This window comes from Telmatherina bonti (assembly GCF_933228915.1).
Source record: "Telmatherina bonti genome assembly, chromosome: 2".
NCBI classification, from domain to species: Eukaryota; Metazoa; Chordata; class Actinopteri; order Atheriniformes; family Telmatherinidae; genus Telmatherina; species Telmatherina bonti.
The window spans coordinates 20,380,018-20,397,152 of NC_136620.1; the positions used below are offsets into that span (position 1 = coordinate 20,380,018).

Here is a 17,135-nt window from a genome sequence, read left to right on the forward strand (position 1 = left end):
TTTGTTCTTCATGTCTCACCTGATTTAATCTAATTCATATTTAGTTGCGGTCTTTGCTGTTAAACTCCTGTTTTGTGCTGCACATTAGAAGGCTTCACTTTTAACTTCTGATGCAGCATTTTCGTTTTTTCTGCTTTAGTTTGACACCTGTGTTCATCTGACGATTTTAACTCACATATTTTTTAACTGGTAATCACTAAACTGCCAAGTTTTCTCTTTAACTTTCCAGATAATCCTTATTTTAACTTTGTATCAGGTATTCTGCTTTGCATAACCTATAAATGCTGCAGGATTTCCTGCCAGCATTTTACTACTTGTTCAACACCAGATTCTCACATTTGACTATGAATAATTTTGGGTCCTCAAGTCCATTTAATCCAAATAGTTAATAACCTTGTTGTCATTACTCTATCTAACTTTTTCAGACCTAATATATGAAAAACTCGTGTAAGAAGTCCAATTTTTATGTCAGGTCTTTATTTGTCCCTTTAACTAAACGTAAAAGAAAAAAAAAAAATCACAAAAATCTTTAGGTATATTTGTCATTTATTACCATGAGATATTGCAAAATTCTTACAGCGTAATCTTTCTGGTTTGGATTAAGGAGCACAAGACAAGAGTCAGATTGTGTGATGATTTTGAGTAAAGTTTTTTATTTATTTATTTTTTCACCATAAAGTGACGCCAAATGTCTCGGAAACTGTTTGTATCGTATATGTCATGCTGGGCTCTTATGGGTTACAGTGTTAACTTCAGCCTTGTTCTGCCTATTTGTGAATCATTTAAAAATAATTCTGCATGGAATGAAAAAAAAGAAAAGCTAAGTACCTCGCCTGGCTTTCATATAGTAGGAGCACAAAATAGTACAATGTTATAAAGGTCATTCCTGATGTCTGCAGAGAAACTTGAGCTATCTCACCAACTGTTTAAGCAGTTCACATCAGGCATTAAATGCTGCCTTGTGTGAGTCTCTCAGTCAAACTACAAGGGCCCACTTTGAGCCGGCCCACAGCATGTGTGGGATGGGAATGTTGGGTACATGGCTCAGCACAGCTACTTTCAGCTTTTTCCCACCCAAGTACTCATACAGTACCCATCCTACTCTGTTTTTGTCCCCACATGACAGCTCTGTGGTCAGAGTGTAACCACTGTCTTCCCTTGTGAATCTCCAGCTCAGTGATAGGAACACAAAGCTGTTGAGTTGCCAAAACACAGTTGGTCAACTGTGGCAGCAAGGAGCAGCTTTTTTTCTGGAAAAGCCTACTTTCATTTCTGTAAGATGGGATAGCAACAAGAAAAGGGGGTTTTTAATCGCAGGACGTTTTTGACATAAAGCCAAACTCTGAGGATGCGGCAATGGAAAGAGGCACTCTGAAACATGAAAGATATTAAAGTTGGAGCTCTCAGCCATCTTGAACTCCATCTCATTAATTCAAGTTGGAGGTGGCCTCTCAAAAGGGTGAGTGGTTTTGCTTGTTTCATCTATTTCTCCTCAGTGTTTTATTTCTTTGTTTGTGTCAAACAGAAATTCATTTCTTTGGCACAACAATGACGCTTAGCCACAGCAGTGTGGTATTTTGTTTTCTGCACAGATCAGATTTTGTATTCATTTGGTGGTTTTAGCCAGAATCATTTGACTTTACCACAGCATATTATTGGAAGGACTTGAAATGGAGTTTAAACCAGCGATACAGCAGTTACAGAGAGCACAGACAGTGAAGTCGGTAGAAAATGAACACTTTTTCTTCACATTTGCTGACTTTAATAATAAAATAAAGATTTGTGCTTTGTTAAAAATGCTTCTTTATCTAAATTTCACATGTATTAGTTTATAGTCTTGGAAAATATGGCCATTTTAGTACTGTTGATCTGTCAGTAAAAAAGGTGCACTGTGCATGTGGCTGCTGCCTACATCTGTCTGATCCTGTTTATGTGTATGTTGTTTGTCCACTCTTGGTGAGGTTGTACTGCTGGGACACTGAATTCCTCCCACCATTCAAAGAAATGCATGTTGGGGGAACTGGTTACTCTAAATTGTCCATAGGAGTGAGTGTGAACCTGAATGGTTGTTTGTCTCTCTGTGGTGGCCCTGCGATGAACTGACAACCTGTCCAGGGTATACCCTCTCACCCAATGATTGCGGGGATAGGCTCCAGCTTCCTGCATCCCTTAAGTGGACTAAGCGGTTAAGATGAATGAATGAATAAATGAAATTAGTGAATAGTTATTTGGAAAGTTCATTTCTGGTAAACAATCATTTTCAACTGAAGGTAAAAATTACACAATTTTCATTAGAATTGGAAGCTAAAAATACATTTCAATTAAAATAATATCAAACTGTCTTAAAATGTTAAAGATGAGTGGAAAATATGAGTCAGTGCAAAAAGCAATTGAAAAAAGAAAGTAATTATATGGACTGCAGAACCGTTCTGGTGCTTCCCAGCTTTGATGGGACAGAAGAAATCCAGTTTTTACATGAGCTGCAGAGTCTGTGTGACACTAACAACACGAAACATCACTGGAAAACTACAAGTGTCAGAAACATGGAAACAAACACGCCACAGGTTTCTTATTTCCTTCAACACACATGCAAAGAATGAAAACAAGCTCAGCCGTAAATCTCTGCATAATCTCTCTCTCACATACACATACACACACACACAAACACACACGCACACACAAGTGATTATACGCACAAGTCACTGAGTGGTTGTTATTTTACCCGGTATGTGACATAAGGCCTAGACAGAGGTGTCCTTTGTTTGACTTACCTACAACTAGCATGTTCACCACGGCAACCAAATGGGGAAGCCCACTGGGCCCACTCAGGTTTCACCCCAGACATGAAAAGAAATGTCTACCCCAGCAAGAAAATTGGCCAGGAGGCCGTCAGAAACCAGGAAACTTTCTGCAGCACTCGCAGCATTAATGGACTGGAGGAAATCTAACTTGCAATGCCAGAGCTTCACAGAATCATATGCTCAACTTTAGCATGAAGTGAACCTAAAACTTTTGATTTTATTTCTTATATAAAGCATAACAGAGCAGCACCAGCATCAAAACTAAATCTCTGCTAAATAAATAGTCCAAAAGCAGCATTGAACCACTCACAGCAGAATAAAAGTGATCACTTTCAGCGCAGTGGTCCTCGACACCCCACTTAGTGACACACTCTAAGTGCTCAGGCTTGAATTGCTTGATTATACAACTCATCTTCATTTATAGGGTAATCCACAGAAGAGGGTTGTAATGAGCTGGAGGCACATGTAATGGAATCTGGTGTAGATGTGGCTTGATGTCTGTGACCCTCTCCTCAATTATAGGGGCAATTAAATTTCATCACTGCTTGTTCTATGTATTAGATTCAGCTTTATTCTCAAGACACACTGGTGTTCCCCCAACATGAGCTACTGCAAAGGAACTAGATTTTTGTGGTGCTGGCTGTGTGCTGAAAATGGCCTTCCCTGGAGGAGCCATGGACTGCAGCTAAACACGCCCTTCTCTCTCCGCCCTACTTCCTCCTTGCATCTAAATGTGGATATTTTCATTTTATCCCTGTTTATCTGTCTTCATTAATGTCACCCCCCCCCAAAAAAAGATCTTTACTTAGCAATCATCACATTCCCAAGTTCCCTTGTTGCTCATTGGTATGTAACCCAGGGAGTTGCAATATAGCTGAAACAAACAGTACAATGCTTGATTCCTATTGGATAATGCTTTGCTATGCTTCAAACCTCAGTCTCCAAACTCTTCAAAACAGAGTTTCATTGTGACATTTCTGTTTGAATATGGTGGTAGATTGAGATTGAACAAAAGATGCTTCGAGCGGTTCTCACATCCCAACTGGTATCAAATATTCTGTGATTAATTTCACCATCAACATCTATACTTTCACCAAAAACCAGAGTTCACAATAGCTGAAACTTTCCTCGTGACACCAGCAGGAACGAGCAACTGTGTGCGTGTGAAAATGACCACATTTTGTAACTATCTGCTAATTTTATCCCACGGTAAACATAACATTGTAACCGCACTACTGGAGGATATCATTAACTAAAAGGATTAGAGCATGGTTCAGGCAGGAAGGCATCTGTGGCTTCTCCTGATTGAAAATGGACTAATCTAAATAGGATACATCAATAAAACAGCAGAATAAAGTTGTGGGCACTTTGCTCAGGCTCAAAGTAGGGAAGAGAGTCACTGGCTGGCAGCCGGCCAATAAATTAAAAGGTAAGAAATATTATTCTACAGGCACGCCAGCGGCTTGCAGCTATTTAAAACGGGGGTGGGGGGGAGGGGGATGGTATTGATAATTGAATTACTTGGAGGGAAAAATACAAGACAAGAATAGAATGCTAGCAGGTGGATCAATAAGGAGATGTTGTAGTGGAAAACACTGCAGTGGCAAGCAAAATGACCAAAAGAAAGCAGCATGGGGATTATACAACACCCACATGATGCTGGGATGTATTCAAAGTCTGCTTAATATTGCTGGGTAATGGTGTACAGTTAAAATAGTCTAAACTTTGACATAGACTAAAGACTGTTAAAGATCACAAGACTCATCATGCTCTCTTGGTATTTACGTTGCATTTCAGGTGCTGAGCTGAAGTAAAATGGCTTCAGAAAGAATCCCAACTCCTCCGAGCAGCTCGAGACAAAGCAGCTCGCTCTCTTCATCACCGATGAGGCAAGTAGCAGCACTGTAATTGCTCCCTCACTTTTCCTCATACTCTCATGTTACCTAGCTACAGTTGCTACATGTAGCATGAACACTCAGGAATGCTGTAGTGTTGCCACGTGGCACAGGTGGTATTCAGCCATTTTTATGTACTATTAACAGTAGCAATAATGGTAGTAACTGTTGACAATAATGGTACAGATCAGACTTTGCTAATGAGAAACTCATAATAAACTAATGCATTCATTTATACAGGATCTATCATGAATTCCTGTTGCTCATCTTGAACTAATGATGATCTGTGTTGGGTCATGTGATGCACTCAAAGTCAGCTTTAGGATAATTCTGGCAGTGTGTTTGACCTATTCATCCAAGTGAAAGCTAGTCATTTCAATGTTCCTTTTAAAATTCCTCTCTTTCTTGAGCTACTGCTACCTGAAGAAGACTATCATACACACATATGATCAACATGGAAACACACACACATATAATTCTGCCTGGATATCATATTTGTTACAAAAATGGATGGTTTGTTTGATGGAAAATTAAATGAATGAATCATGGTTACAAATATCACTGAGTGGACCATAAGCTGGTAAATACAGACAGAAACACCTTTATACACATGGCCCAAGCTAAAGAGTTCATATAAAATAATATCATTGCATATCTCTTTTTGCTGGTTCTGGTTTAAGCTTACAATTTAGTTCAAGCTTGGGCATAGGATGCTAAGAGCATCTTGAATATCTTTACGTAGCAGGACCCATTCTTTTGCATTTCCTTTTTTTTATTGACATCTCCCCTTTTTTGAGCCAATATTTGAAAGAAACAGAAAGTTTCTGTTCTTAATACACAGAAAAATAGACAGTCAGAGATGTAGATTAAAATCTGTGAAACAAATGTGGCTCAGAAGTAAAATGCAGCTTTAAATATCGAAGAGTTAGAAACTGAAGCAACAAGTCTCTCATGCTGTCAAGCAGTCACAAACACTCAGCTCTGCCAGCTGATCCTAACTGGACTCTGCAATGTCAAGCAACTCAGACTTTAGTTGGGTGTCAGTCTTTTTAGATTTAAAAAGAGCAAATTAGTGTCCATCTTATTTTAGCATTCTTCTGTTCTCATACTTTAGCAAATGCGAACAAAGCACGTCCAAATCCCACAGAGTGTTTCCAGATAAACTGATGCTCTCAATGTCTATAAAAGTTAGAGACTCGTATGACACAGCAGTGTATTTCTGTAGTGTGTTTATGTAACAGCTGTCTATATGTCTGGGAAAACACTTCTTTATCATCCAGTGCACAGTGGATGAGCTTGGATATCAAATTAGAAGAACTGTCACGTCTTACATAGGCAACCAGAGGCACACATAAACAGAAAGATGATCCCTTACATGTCTTTCTCTCACAGACACACTCAATTATAAGACCTATTCATTCTGCTCACTGCTCACTACCAGTCAGTAAATCAAGATGTTGAAAGGAAACCAAATGGCTGAATTGCATTAAAATAAATTGCAAACAAAGCAGGAACACATATAGACTCTCAGCTGACAAACATCACCACAACAGGACCAGCACTTTGCCTGGATCAGATTGTCTGCATAATCTAGGACTCGGGTTACAATCTGAAAGAGTTTGGTGAGTCATACAAACTGGCTGGCCAAGTTTCTGTGGCTTCATTTGTTTGTGTGTGTGTGTGTGTTTTTTTATACTATGTTGTTACCATGCACACATCACCCATATGGGAATATTGGAAAAGTTGCATCAGCAATGCCTTCGCTTATGTTGGGAATAGTGTGTGAGAGCAAAAGGGAAAGAGGGAGCAGCTGGTGATGGTTGGAGATGGTGAATTCATATTATAACGTCTTTCACATATGCATGCAGGGCTTTATTTTTTATACCTTTTGGTCTATATTGCCCAACATGTGTGAGGGTTGGAGAGAACCAAGTTTGAGGTAAGAGACTGAGACAAAGGAACTGAAACAGACTGCGTGTTTTGTCTGAGGTGATTCTGATCTTGGCTGCACATTACAAACCGTCTGCAACATCTGGGAGTCAGATGTTTGCCCCTGCTGTCAGGATTTAGCAGAACCATTCAGAGGCCGTAATTATCACCCATGTGCTTCTTCAGGAGGAGCATCAGCCTGACCTCAGCCCAGAAAAATCAAGGCCTGCCTTATGCATTTAAAAGTAACATTTAAAACAGGCTTTATCAATTTTCATAACTAATCTGTCATCACCTGACCCTCTGAAGCTGTGTGAAGAACAGTTTTTACTAAAGGAGTAATGTCTGCATAAGAAAAATCTGCTTAGCATTGATTATCTTTTTGCATTTTTATTTGTTAAAAAACAGAAAACATTTGTATTCTGTTTGGTCTCAATATGCCTTCATCCTTAATTCTTTTTGGAACAAGAGTTTCCTTGTTTTCTACATCCAAACAAAGCCACAGCCACAGTGGTCAGTCCACAAATATTTTGCAGCTCATTTTGTCCATATTTTTCCATTCCCTCTGCCCCAAAGGACCGCTATTCTGTTATAGCATTTAAGAAGGTTTTCCATTTGTACTTCAGTGACATCAGTTGTCAGACTGTGATACTAAGCCACTCCAGACATTGGGAAAGAGCAGATGGCCCTTATCTGCTTACAATATTATGTGTTCAATGGTTTCCATCCTGCAGACTGTGGGGAGAATACTAGACAATGACACAGACCGACAGATGTTACTGTGTTTCCAAGCATAATGCTTGGCTAGCCAGTAGTACCAATTGGTTTGAGTGAATGTGAGTTTAAATCATTCAGTGGGGGATGTAATCCAAAAGTTTTCATTTTGTTGTGTACTGCATGCAAATTTGGAGAAACAGGGATGAATTCAGCCAGAGAAGCCAAGCTAGTAGCTGCTCAGAAAAGGAACAGAAGAGCTCATTTTTCCTTCATCTAAAACAACTCTGGTACACTTTACTATATAATATTGGGCAGTTGATTTTTCAGTTGAACAGTGCTTATTAGCGTATCCACCAATTGATGATTTTTTTGTATAGCAGCTGTCTATATCTCCAGGATGAATATCTTTCTGAAACTTAAATAAAATGGCTCATATCTGACAAAAAGCTTTTGAGATTTTTAGTTTTAGGTGATGAAAACTTGCTCTTTTACGGTCACTGTTTGGAATAGCTTTTAGTTTAGTTTTCCTATCAATCCTCTTCCTCCTTTTCCTTTTGTATTCCTGTGATTATTACTACTTAATAATCACAGGAATACAGTTGTAGTCCAGTTGAATTGTTGTCTGTCTGTCTGTCTATTATCCAGCTGATCCAGCTTATCACCAGCAATCCCTCATGCAAATGTAAACTGATATGTGCATTATATCCATGCACACCAGGCAACTGCTGCACATGTATATTTTTTTCATGTATTTCTTATGTATGTATGTATTTGCACGTGTATTTCAATTAGCCTGAATGGAAGCCTTTTTGAACATGAAAGTATTAGATTTGAGAGGCTGAATGCAAAAGAAAAAGTTGTGTAAAATGTTCATTTTGGTGCAAGTAAATTTATTTTGTGTGGAGATATTTCCTGCACATTTAAATATACATTTGCAAATACCCAAATGTATGCACAAAAATTGTTTACATGGTTTACAAACCATGTGTTAGACAAACAATGTAAACTTTCTCTCCACAGACTGCTGTCTACTGCTGGTAAGACACTTTATGTAAGTTTAATAAAAAAAAAAAAAAAAAAAGAAAGATAATCTTGCCTGTAATATAAGCCATTGCAGCCAGCTAGATACAATTCTAATGCTGACAAACTGCTAGCTGGGTAATGCAGCATGTTGGCTTTAGTAAATAAAAATGTCCTACATAGATGTATAGAGAAAGTAAACCAAGGTAACTAATTTAAACTGCATTTTAGTCTTTGTGTTAACAGTCACTTAAAGATTCATATAAAAAAAAAAGATCAATTCAAGCTTGAAAACAGACTCGCAAAATAATGCAAAAGAGTGAAATGATAGCTAAAGTCTTAAAACTCAAACTACCTGCAACATCTGGGAGTCACATTTTACCTCCACTGGATTAACCAAATAAGTCAGAGGCCACTATTATCTCCTACACAGCAGCATGTGGTTGAAATCTGTGAGGTGTATTTAGTAGCAACTGAATCACCTGAAGTCTCAAATTATAGAAAAAACTTGTTATTCCCCAAAAAACAGATTAGTTTACTGCTGTCCATCTGGTGCTTGCTGACTTTAAAGCTCTGCACCACTGTGTGAGGCGATAAGAGATATGAAGAGGAAAATGAGGATATGTATCACTGTGGCTTGAGTCACATTTCCTTTGTCATGTACAGGATAGTCATTGTCTTTATGATGTGATTGGGAACGACCCATAAACTTCACATACTAATAGATTAATACTTAGAGTACTTTCATGCAGGTATTCCTGTCAGTCTCAAACAAAGTACCACTTTGTGATAAATGATGCGGTGAGTGGTGTCTCTTAGCAAGTGATTCTTTTGTGCCTTTCTGTATGGAATCTGCATGTATTTTGTGTGCATTTGAAGGTTTTAGTTGTTGGCTGATAAAGTTGTTCAAAATAAATTTTAAAAAAGAAAAAAAAAACTCATGAACATTGTACAGTTATGAAGGATCAGAAACTGACTATATAAGAAGAAAATCTTGGCAGATTCTTTTCCTAGTAATAATTTCAAATGGCATAATAAACATATTATTGGTCAATAACTGACTGTATCATCCATGAATCTGATAACACAGACAGCATATCAATATCAAACAAAGTAAAGGATAAATTTACTTTGAGATAAAACTCAGGATATTTAGAATTAACCATGCTGTTGTGTCCTCACCTGTTAGCTTGACAACTCTGTGCAGATGGGAAGGATTCATGATTTATATCCATGGGATCTTGCCTGAGATAATAGAATGGCTGTCGTCTGACCCGGTCTTGGCCCTGCATGTAAATATTTGTCATTCCCTGTGAGCTGAAGTGCACCGCTTCCCCTCCCTTGGAAAACAAACCTGCTATTATCATCTTTTTTCCCCCCTGCGGTGAGGGTTATGTTTTGTGGCATGTTGGTTGGGTGTGTCAGTCTAAATGAGTTCATCCTTATCTGTTGTTATAGAAGAGATAAAAATGGCCTGGAAAGATCATATTTGGTTTGATATGAAGAATCAAATACTCTTTCAAGTTTTAAACATTGTTTAGTATAACTGTTGCAGAAATATACAGTATAAAGTATACAGTATAACACAGTCATCAGATCCTTTCAAATTCTCTTTCTATTTTTATGTTACAAAATACAATAGAAAGAATTCAATTCACTGGGCTGACTCCAGGGTGGGGTGGCTGGGGTCTGTGCTTGGGGATGGCAACTATTCACCCGAGTCCCGGGATCTACCTTACCTATCTCTGAACCTTGTGTAGGCAGGGTCACATTGGTATGATCCCTTTTCTGCAAACACTTTTCACTCCGTGTATTCTGCATGCTGGCACTGCCACTGAGTTGTCCTGCAGGTTTACACAGAAACAGGCGTTTTCTGTTTATTCATTTCCGGGTGTGTTTTTGATTTGTACATCTCTGTTGCTCCTTGCAGTTGATGACTTTGTCTTCCTGCATGGGAATCAAGAGATGCCCTTTACGGTTCTGTACAGGTGTAGTATAAATTTCCTTTTGAAAAAACAAATTTGCAGTGATCAGACAAACCTGTACTATCGGTCTGCATGCATCAATAACTATATATCTCAGAATAGATGGTAGATGTCAAGATAGAAACCATGTCATAATGATGGGATAATCTGTTGGTACAACAGGCTTGCATCAGGCCCAGACTGGGATGGAAAGAACCTCGATCAGTTAGGTAACCAAAAATAATTAATAAATCAAATTATCTGCATAGAAGAAAGATTCATCTTGACAGACAAACATCAGTGCAAAACTGTAACAATTAAATAATTTATTCATGATAGAATGTCTGTCTAAAAGTCAGATATTAAGCTTGAAATACTCAGCCACAGTTTGAAAAGTTTACTTGGAAGAAACAAGCAACGTATTTCACCTCATGGATGCTACCTGTATAACACATGGCAGAATGAGTCCGTTTAAATGTGCCTGTAGATCCTTCAGGACAAATTAAGAACTTGGGAAATCTGGCAGCATAACAAATGTACATTTCTAAGAAACAATAACTTAATGACACTAGCAAGAACACATATGTATGGCCTTGAGAAAACTCAGTGTAAAAGTTCTGTCACAGTCATTACAAGAACCCGATAGAGCATCTTTGGGGAGATATGAAAATGGCTGTTTCACTCGACTCCCTATCCTCATTAGCTAAGCTTAATTCCTGCCAAGAAGAAGAGAGAAGCTTCCAATTGATTGCTGTGCCAAGCTTGTGGGATTATTTTAAAGAGGTCTGGAATTTATGCTGCCAAACGTACCTAAACCAAATATCAAGTGAAGGGTCTGAATTCATAAGAGGACATAATATTTAAACCCACCCCCATGAAAACCTTACAAAGTGTTGGAAAATTCTCTCTCTCTCCCTATATATATATATATATATATATATATATATATATGGACACACACTGCTCAAAAAATAAAAGGATCACTAAAGTAACACGTTGTAGATCTAAATGAATGAAATATTTTTATTAAATACTTTGTTCTTTCCATAGTTGAATGTGCTGACAACAAAATCGCAAAAATTATCAATGAAAATCAAATGTATCAACCCATAGAGGTCTGGATTGGAGTTACACTCAAAAATAAAGAAAAAAAAACACACACTACAGGTTGATCCAACTTTGATGTGATGTCCTTTAAACAAGTCAAAATGAGGCTCAGTAGTGTGTGTGGCCTCCCTACAACGCCTGGGCATGCTCCTGATGAGGCGGTGGATGTTCTCCTGAGGGATCTCCTCCCAGACCTGGACTAAAGCATCCGCCAACTCCTGGACAGTCTGTGGTGCAACTTGGCGTTGGTGGATGGAGCGAGACATGATGTCCCAGATGTGCTCAATTGGATTCAGGTCTGGGGAACGGGTGGGCTGGTCCACAACATCAATGCCTTCGTGTTGCAGGAACTGCTGACACTCTCCAGCCACATGAGGTCTAGCATTGTCTTGCATTAGGAGGAACCCCGAGATTCCACCCCACACTATTACTGACCCACTGCCAAACCGGTCATGCTGGAGGAAGTTGCAGGCAGCAGAATGTTCTCCACGGTGTCTCCAGACTCTGTCACGTCTCTCACATGTGCTCAGTGTGAACCTGCTTTCATCTGTGAAGAGCACAGGGCACCAGTGGTGAATTTGCCAATCTTGATGTTCTCTGGCAAATGCAAACATCCTGCACGGTGTTGGGCTGTAAGCACAACCCCCACCTGTGGATGCTGGGCCCTCATACCACCTTATGGAGTCTGTTTCTGACTGTTGGAGCAGACACATGCACATTTGTGACCTGCTGGAGCTCATTTTGCAGGGCTCTGGCAGTGCTCCTCCTGTTCCTCCTTGCACAAAGGAGGAGGTAACAGTCCTGCTGCTGGGTTGTTGCCCTCCCACGGCCTCCTCCACGTCTCCTGATGTACTGGCCTGTCTCCTGGTAGCGCCTCCATGCTCTGGACACTACGCTGACAGACACAGCAAACCTTCTTGCCGCAGCTCGCATTGATGTGCCATCCTGGATGAGCTGCACTACCTGAGCCACTGGTGTGGGTTGTAGACTCCGTCTCATGCTACCACTAGAGTGAAAGCACCGCCAGCATTCAAAAGTGACCAAAACATCAGCCAGAAAGCATCAGAACTGAGAAGTGGTCTGTAGTCACCACCTGGAGAACCACTCCTTTATTGGGTGTGTCTTGCCAGTCCTAAGCAGCTTGACCATAATTCTGCTATATTGACTTTAAATAACTGTTTTTTCTGAATTTAAATAAGATTGCTGAGCTGACCGGAGGGACAGAGAAAGGAAAGAGAGTGAACAGAAATGGGAAGGAGAGTGGAGAAAAGACAGAGGAGATAAAGATACAGATAAAGATAAAGCAGTGGCTCTTCAATCCAAACATACACCAGACAACCAACTACTAAACCAGTACAGGGACATAACAGAGAACAACATACGGCCTTTTTCAGATTTGTTTTCTTGCAATCTTCTGGAGCAGCAATAAGAGACAATCCAGCTGGTGGAAAACAAACAAAACATGTATCACAAAACCAAAGTACTAGACATATGTACACGCAAAGCAAACGTCAAAGTAGGTATTAGTATACATGCCACAAGGCAACACAGAAACTGTGTTAGTATGCAGATTATACAGAGTGAAGAATGTGATCATGCACAGTGCCTTCGCAAAGGTCAGAGGAAAGACCAGGGGACCCCTTACCCCCAGGTCATCAACAGCCACCGCAGTGCACAACTCCCAGCCACAACACCATAAAATCTGCACAAAAGGAAAGCCCCAGCCAGAGACCTTGCAGCCACAGGACATCGGCCCAGATTGGCCAAGATCAACAGCTGCCGACCCCACTGGGCATCAGCCACCCAGGGCGCTTCACTAAGATGGCTTTCAGTGGCTTTTTAATCACTCACTGTTGTCTAACAAACTCTTGCTACAAGCAGGTTTGAAGCTTTTAAAGTAATAATCATTCTGAGTATAAATACACAGTTTGATACCAGATCAGCTTATAACTAATACAATGGCAATATATTTCTTAAAAAAAAGAAGGCCAAGGGAGCCAAGATAAAAATACCCATGTTCATTAGTCTTTCCAGTGTTGACTCATAACAGAGGTGGCGGCTGTAGCTATCGACCCGTCTTCTATCAGAGAGCTTTGGCCTTCTCACTGCCAGATTCAGGATTACTAACTTAAGCCTGCGTTCATTCGGGTCACCGCTGAGAGAGATTGAAGTTGGGAGAAGTGTTTGCTCAATTTGGCCCGTTATCAGCACTGTTGTCAAACTGAGAGGAAATAGGAGGTTAAACTAACAAGCTCAAAATCCAGCAATTATTGGTAGAAATAAACTTGATCATGCAGTATTGATTCTAGGAATGCCTTGGTGGGTTAGACTGAAATACTGCTGTTTCCAGTGCTCATTTACACCTCTTCTTTGAAGGAACAAAAGAGGATTAATTTGCACTTATAATGCCTTGCACTGGCAGGAACAGGTACCAGGCTGATTGGCTCAGAGTAGCAGCAAATGACGAATGGGCCAGAATTGTGATGACAAGTTTCAGAACAATGTAATTTGAGATTAAAGAAAAAAAAAAAACAATCCTCAATCAGTATCATAATTAAAATACTAAACTGTCTTTCCAATGTCAATCTTTTTCTGCAAACAATTATTTCTTTTGACCTCCAGAGTCTTTAAAATTAATCTTTCACTTTCAGGGTCATGTGAGAAATACCAGCATGTAGCTAATGGAGGAAAAAGGAACTTGTGCAGTGGGCTTCACAATTTGAGACCATATAAAGAAAGTTACTTATGCATCAGGCAGGTGATGATCATTCGAATGAGTAGGCAACATCTTTATGTCCGGTGTCTGGCTCTACAAGACTCTATGACATTCATATAGAATTTTGGATAATCAGGGAGAGAAGGGGAATGAGGCGTAGAGAAAGGACAAATGTAGCTTGCCAAGTTAAATGATCTGTGACCCAACACCCATTTGAAATTTATGATAAAAACTTTCCTTAAGTTTCCAATGATTAAGCATCTAATTTCTTGTGGAGGAGGCAAATGTAATTTAGACGTTCTGTGTTGACCAGCTTGAGCTTAATCAGCAGGCTGGGCAGTGCAAACAACTTCCCATACCTCAAATACTGTTCTCCACATGGTACAGCTGCACACTACCTCGACAGCAGTTTGGGAATTTTTAATTGCTGTACAAATGATGAAATCAAATCTGTAATTCTCAGAAACAGGAAAATGAAACATGTTTTCAATCAATGGTTAAAAAGGATAAATAAACTGAGTGTCAGATTTTCTCTAGTATAACAAATTTACTCTACATTTACATACTTACATATCAATATAATGTGCAGTGTACAATGTTTTATGATTCCTAAAAATGTAGTTTTGAACAGAGCTCTATACTAACACTCTTCCCAACGAACAAACATGGTTTTACATTTATTTATTTCCTTTTCTTTTTGTTTTGGTTATACACTGAAGAGGTCTGTAATTATGCGCTGGTGCCTGGCATTACATCATCTCTAACATAAATAAACTATACCACACCGTATTACCTCTACTCATTTTTACTTTGTTCCTTCCCACGCAGTACCCGCATGCAGTCCCTTCAGGTTGACTCAGTCCAGCGCTGGATGGAAGACCTCCGCCACATGACAGAGGTGGAGTGCATGTGTGTTCTCCAGGCCAAACCCATTGGTGTGGAGGAGGACTCCCACCAGGGAGAGCTGATTGTAACCTCAGCGGTTGGCGCAAGCGACCATGTGGCCAGAAACAACCTGCAGACTCTCCTTCGTCGTGCCTTAGTAGTCAGTACAGAGTTGGGGAAGATGTTCCAGCGGCTGGAGAAGGGGCGCTGGCAGAGGGTCCATAGCACAGCTGTACGGGCAAACTGCCACGTACGTTCATTGGTGCATGAGTATAGCGCCGCTCGGAGCACACCGCCTGAAATGCAGAAGGTGATAGTTGATCTTCAGAATCATTGATCAGAAACAAATTCTGCAACAGTTTTATTTTTTTTATCACTTTTTTTAAATGTTCAAATCACCCATTGATGTTTCTTCTCTTTCTTTGGTTACAGTATGACAAGTCTTTGCTTGAAAAGTGTATGGAGCTGACTAATATTACAGAGAGGTGACACAAGCATGAAAATAACACCAATGAATTTCTGTCTTTGCCGTTATGTTTCCAACCAATTCTGCGTACTCTCCTGCAGGTGTCTTCACACTGATGATGAATTTTTCCTGAAATCCATGAGGGAGGCTATCCACGAAATCCTTACAGACGTCAGCGACTCATTCAGCAACATGATTGACATGGCTTTAGCCAATGAGATCCAGGTATGTAGTTAAATTTATCCTCTGTAACTCTTCTTAAATGGAGAAATTTATCTGAGTTGCACCTTTATGTATCATCTAATACTGTGAGCCCCGTTTATAAGTTCATTCTCTTTTCGTTTTTTTTTTTTTTTCTGGACTGTTTTATGTTTGAGGTTGGTTTTTGTAAACAACCCCTTCAGAGTCTGTAAGCAGATGTTTTGTAATGTATGATGAGATTAGTTTGCGGCTAACAACAGAGTCAGAAGAATGTTAACCCTTTATTCGGCAAACAACCATATTTCTGCATTTCGTTGGACGTTCAAAATGCCGCGTCATGCTAGTCCATGAAATCATAGAACCACTCTGAGTTCTCCACACCAGTATTCAAAAATCAGGCTGCAATCCAGATACTTCATGGCGATCAGTCCTCAGCCTAAAAATGTGCAAACAAAACTATTACTACTACCTCTTACTATTGTAGAACTTTTGTTATTTCCAAAATAAAATATCCGCATTTTAAAATTTTGGAATATCATCCAAAATTATAATAACTCTCTTTTCTAGTAAAAATGGGTCTTTAAACAAGTTTTAAAGTGGGACAGTGGGATCCCAATATGGTGGAGGAGACTATTCCAGAGTTTGGGGGATGCAACTAAAAGAACTCAATCCCTTCTTTGAAAGAATGAAAAAGTGTTTCAGCATCTCCAGCAACATGATGAATTGGGGTTTATTTTGTTCCTAGCTTATTATTGAAGGTCTTTTCTTCCTCTCAGGTTCTGATCAGACAGATTGAGTCATCAGATAGTATTCACACCATCGGCAGTGCCATTAGCAACCTCCTGTCTCTAACCCAGGATGGACCTCAGCTCTGCAGCATCATTGCCAAGGTACTGAGAACATGCTTACTGGATTAGGCCTCATTCTGACAGTGGTCACGTTCTTTTGTTTAAGGGTTTTTACTCTAAACCAGGGATCCTCAATCCTGGTACTCAAGGGCCAATGTCCTGCAGGTTTTCCCAGTATCTCCACTGCAACACACATGATTCAAATCAATCTGTGTTTAGCAAACATGTGCAGAGCTGAGTCTGGTGTGTTCTAGCAGGGACACTTGGGAAACCTGCAGAACACTGGCCCTTGAGGACCAGGATTGAAGATCCCTGCTCTTAACGGTAACAGAAATACATTTTAGAACAGGACTCTGTGGAGATGCATCCTTGTTTCCGCCAGAGTTTGCAGGTGTTCGTCATTCAGACCAGTAGACCTACAGCACCCGCTATCTTTGTAGACATGCTTCTAAAAAGCTATATCAGTTGAAGATAAGACAAGAGAGACCAGACAGCGAGTCTCAATCTGCCATTAGTGAGCCGACTGCCTGTAGGATTTTCCTGATAAGAGAGACCCTCCCTGATGGCACACACACACAAACACACA

The 17,135-nt window shown here is 39.8% G+C and overlaps 1 protein-coding gene across 2 annotated transcripts in view; it reads left to right on the plus strand.

The window, feature by feature from the left end:
* Positions 1-17,135, plus strand: part of insc (INSC spindle orientation adaptor protein) — a 53,656-nt gene that overhangs the window by 20,320 nt on the left and 16,201 nt on the right. The window contains exons 1-6 of one of the 2 annotated variants that reach the window (XM_079258580.1): positions 1,269-1,459; positions 4,599-4,690; positions 14,978-15,344; positions 15,467-15,519; positions 15,602-15,725; positions 16,478-16,591. In XM_079258580.1, the coding sequence (XP_079114706.1) occupies positions 4,617-4,690; positions 14,978-15,344; positions 15,467-15,519; positions 15,602-15,725; positions 16,478-16,591 (732 nt within the window). In that variant the 5' untranslated portion in view covers positions 1,269-1,459; positions 4,599-4,616. Of the gene's footprint in view, positions 1-1,268; positions 1,460-4,598; positions 4,691-14,977; positions 15,345-15,466; positions 15,520-15,601; positions 15,726-16,477; positions 16,592-17,135 lie in introns of those variants that run through there. The other variant, XM_079258579.1, reaches the window with a different exon arrangement.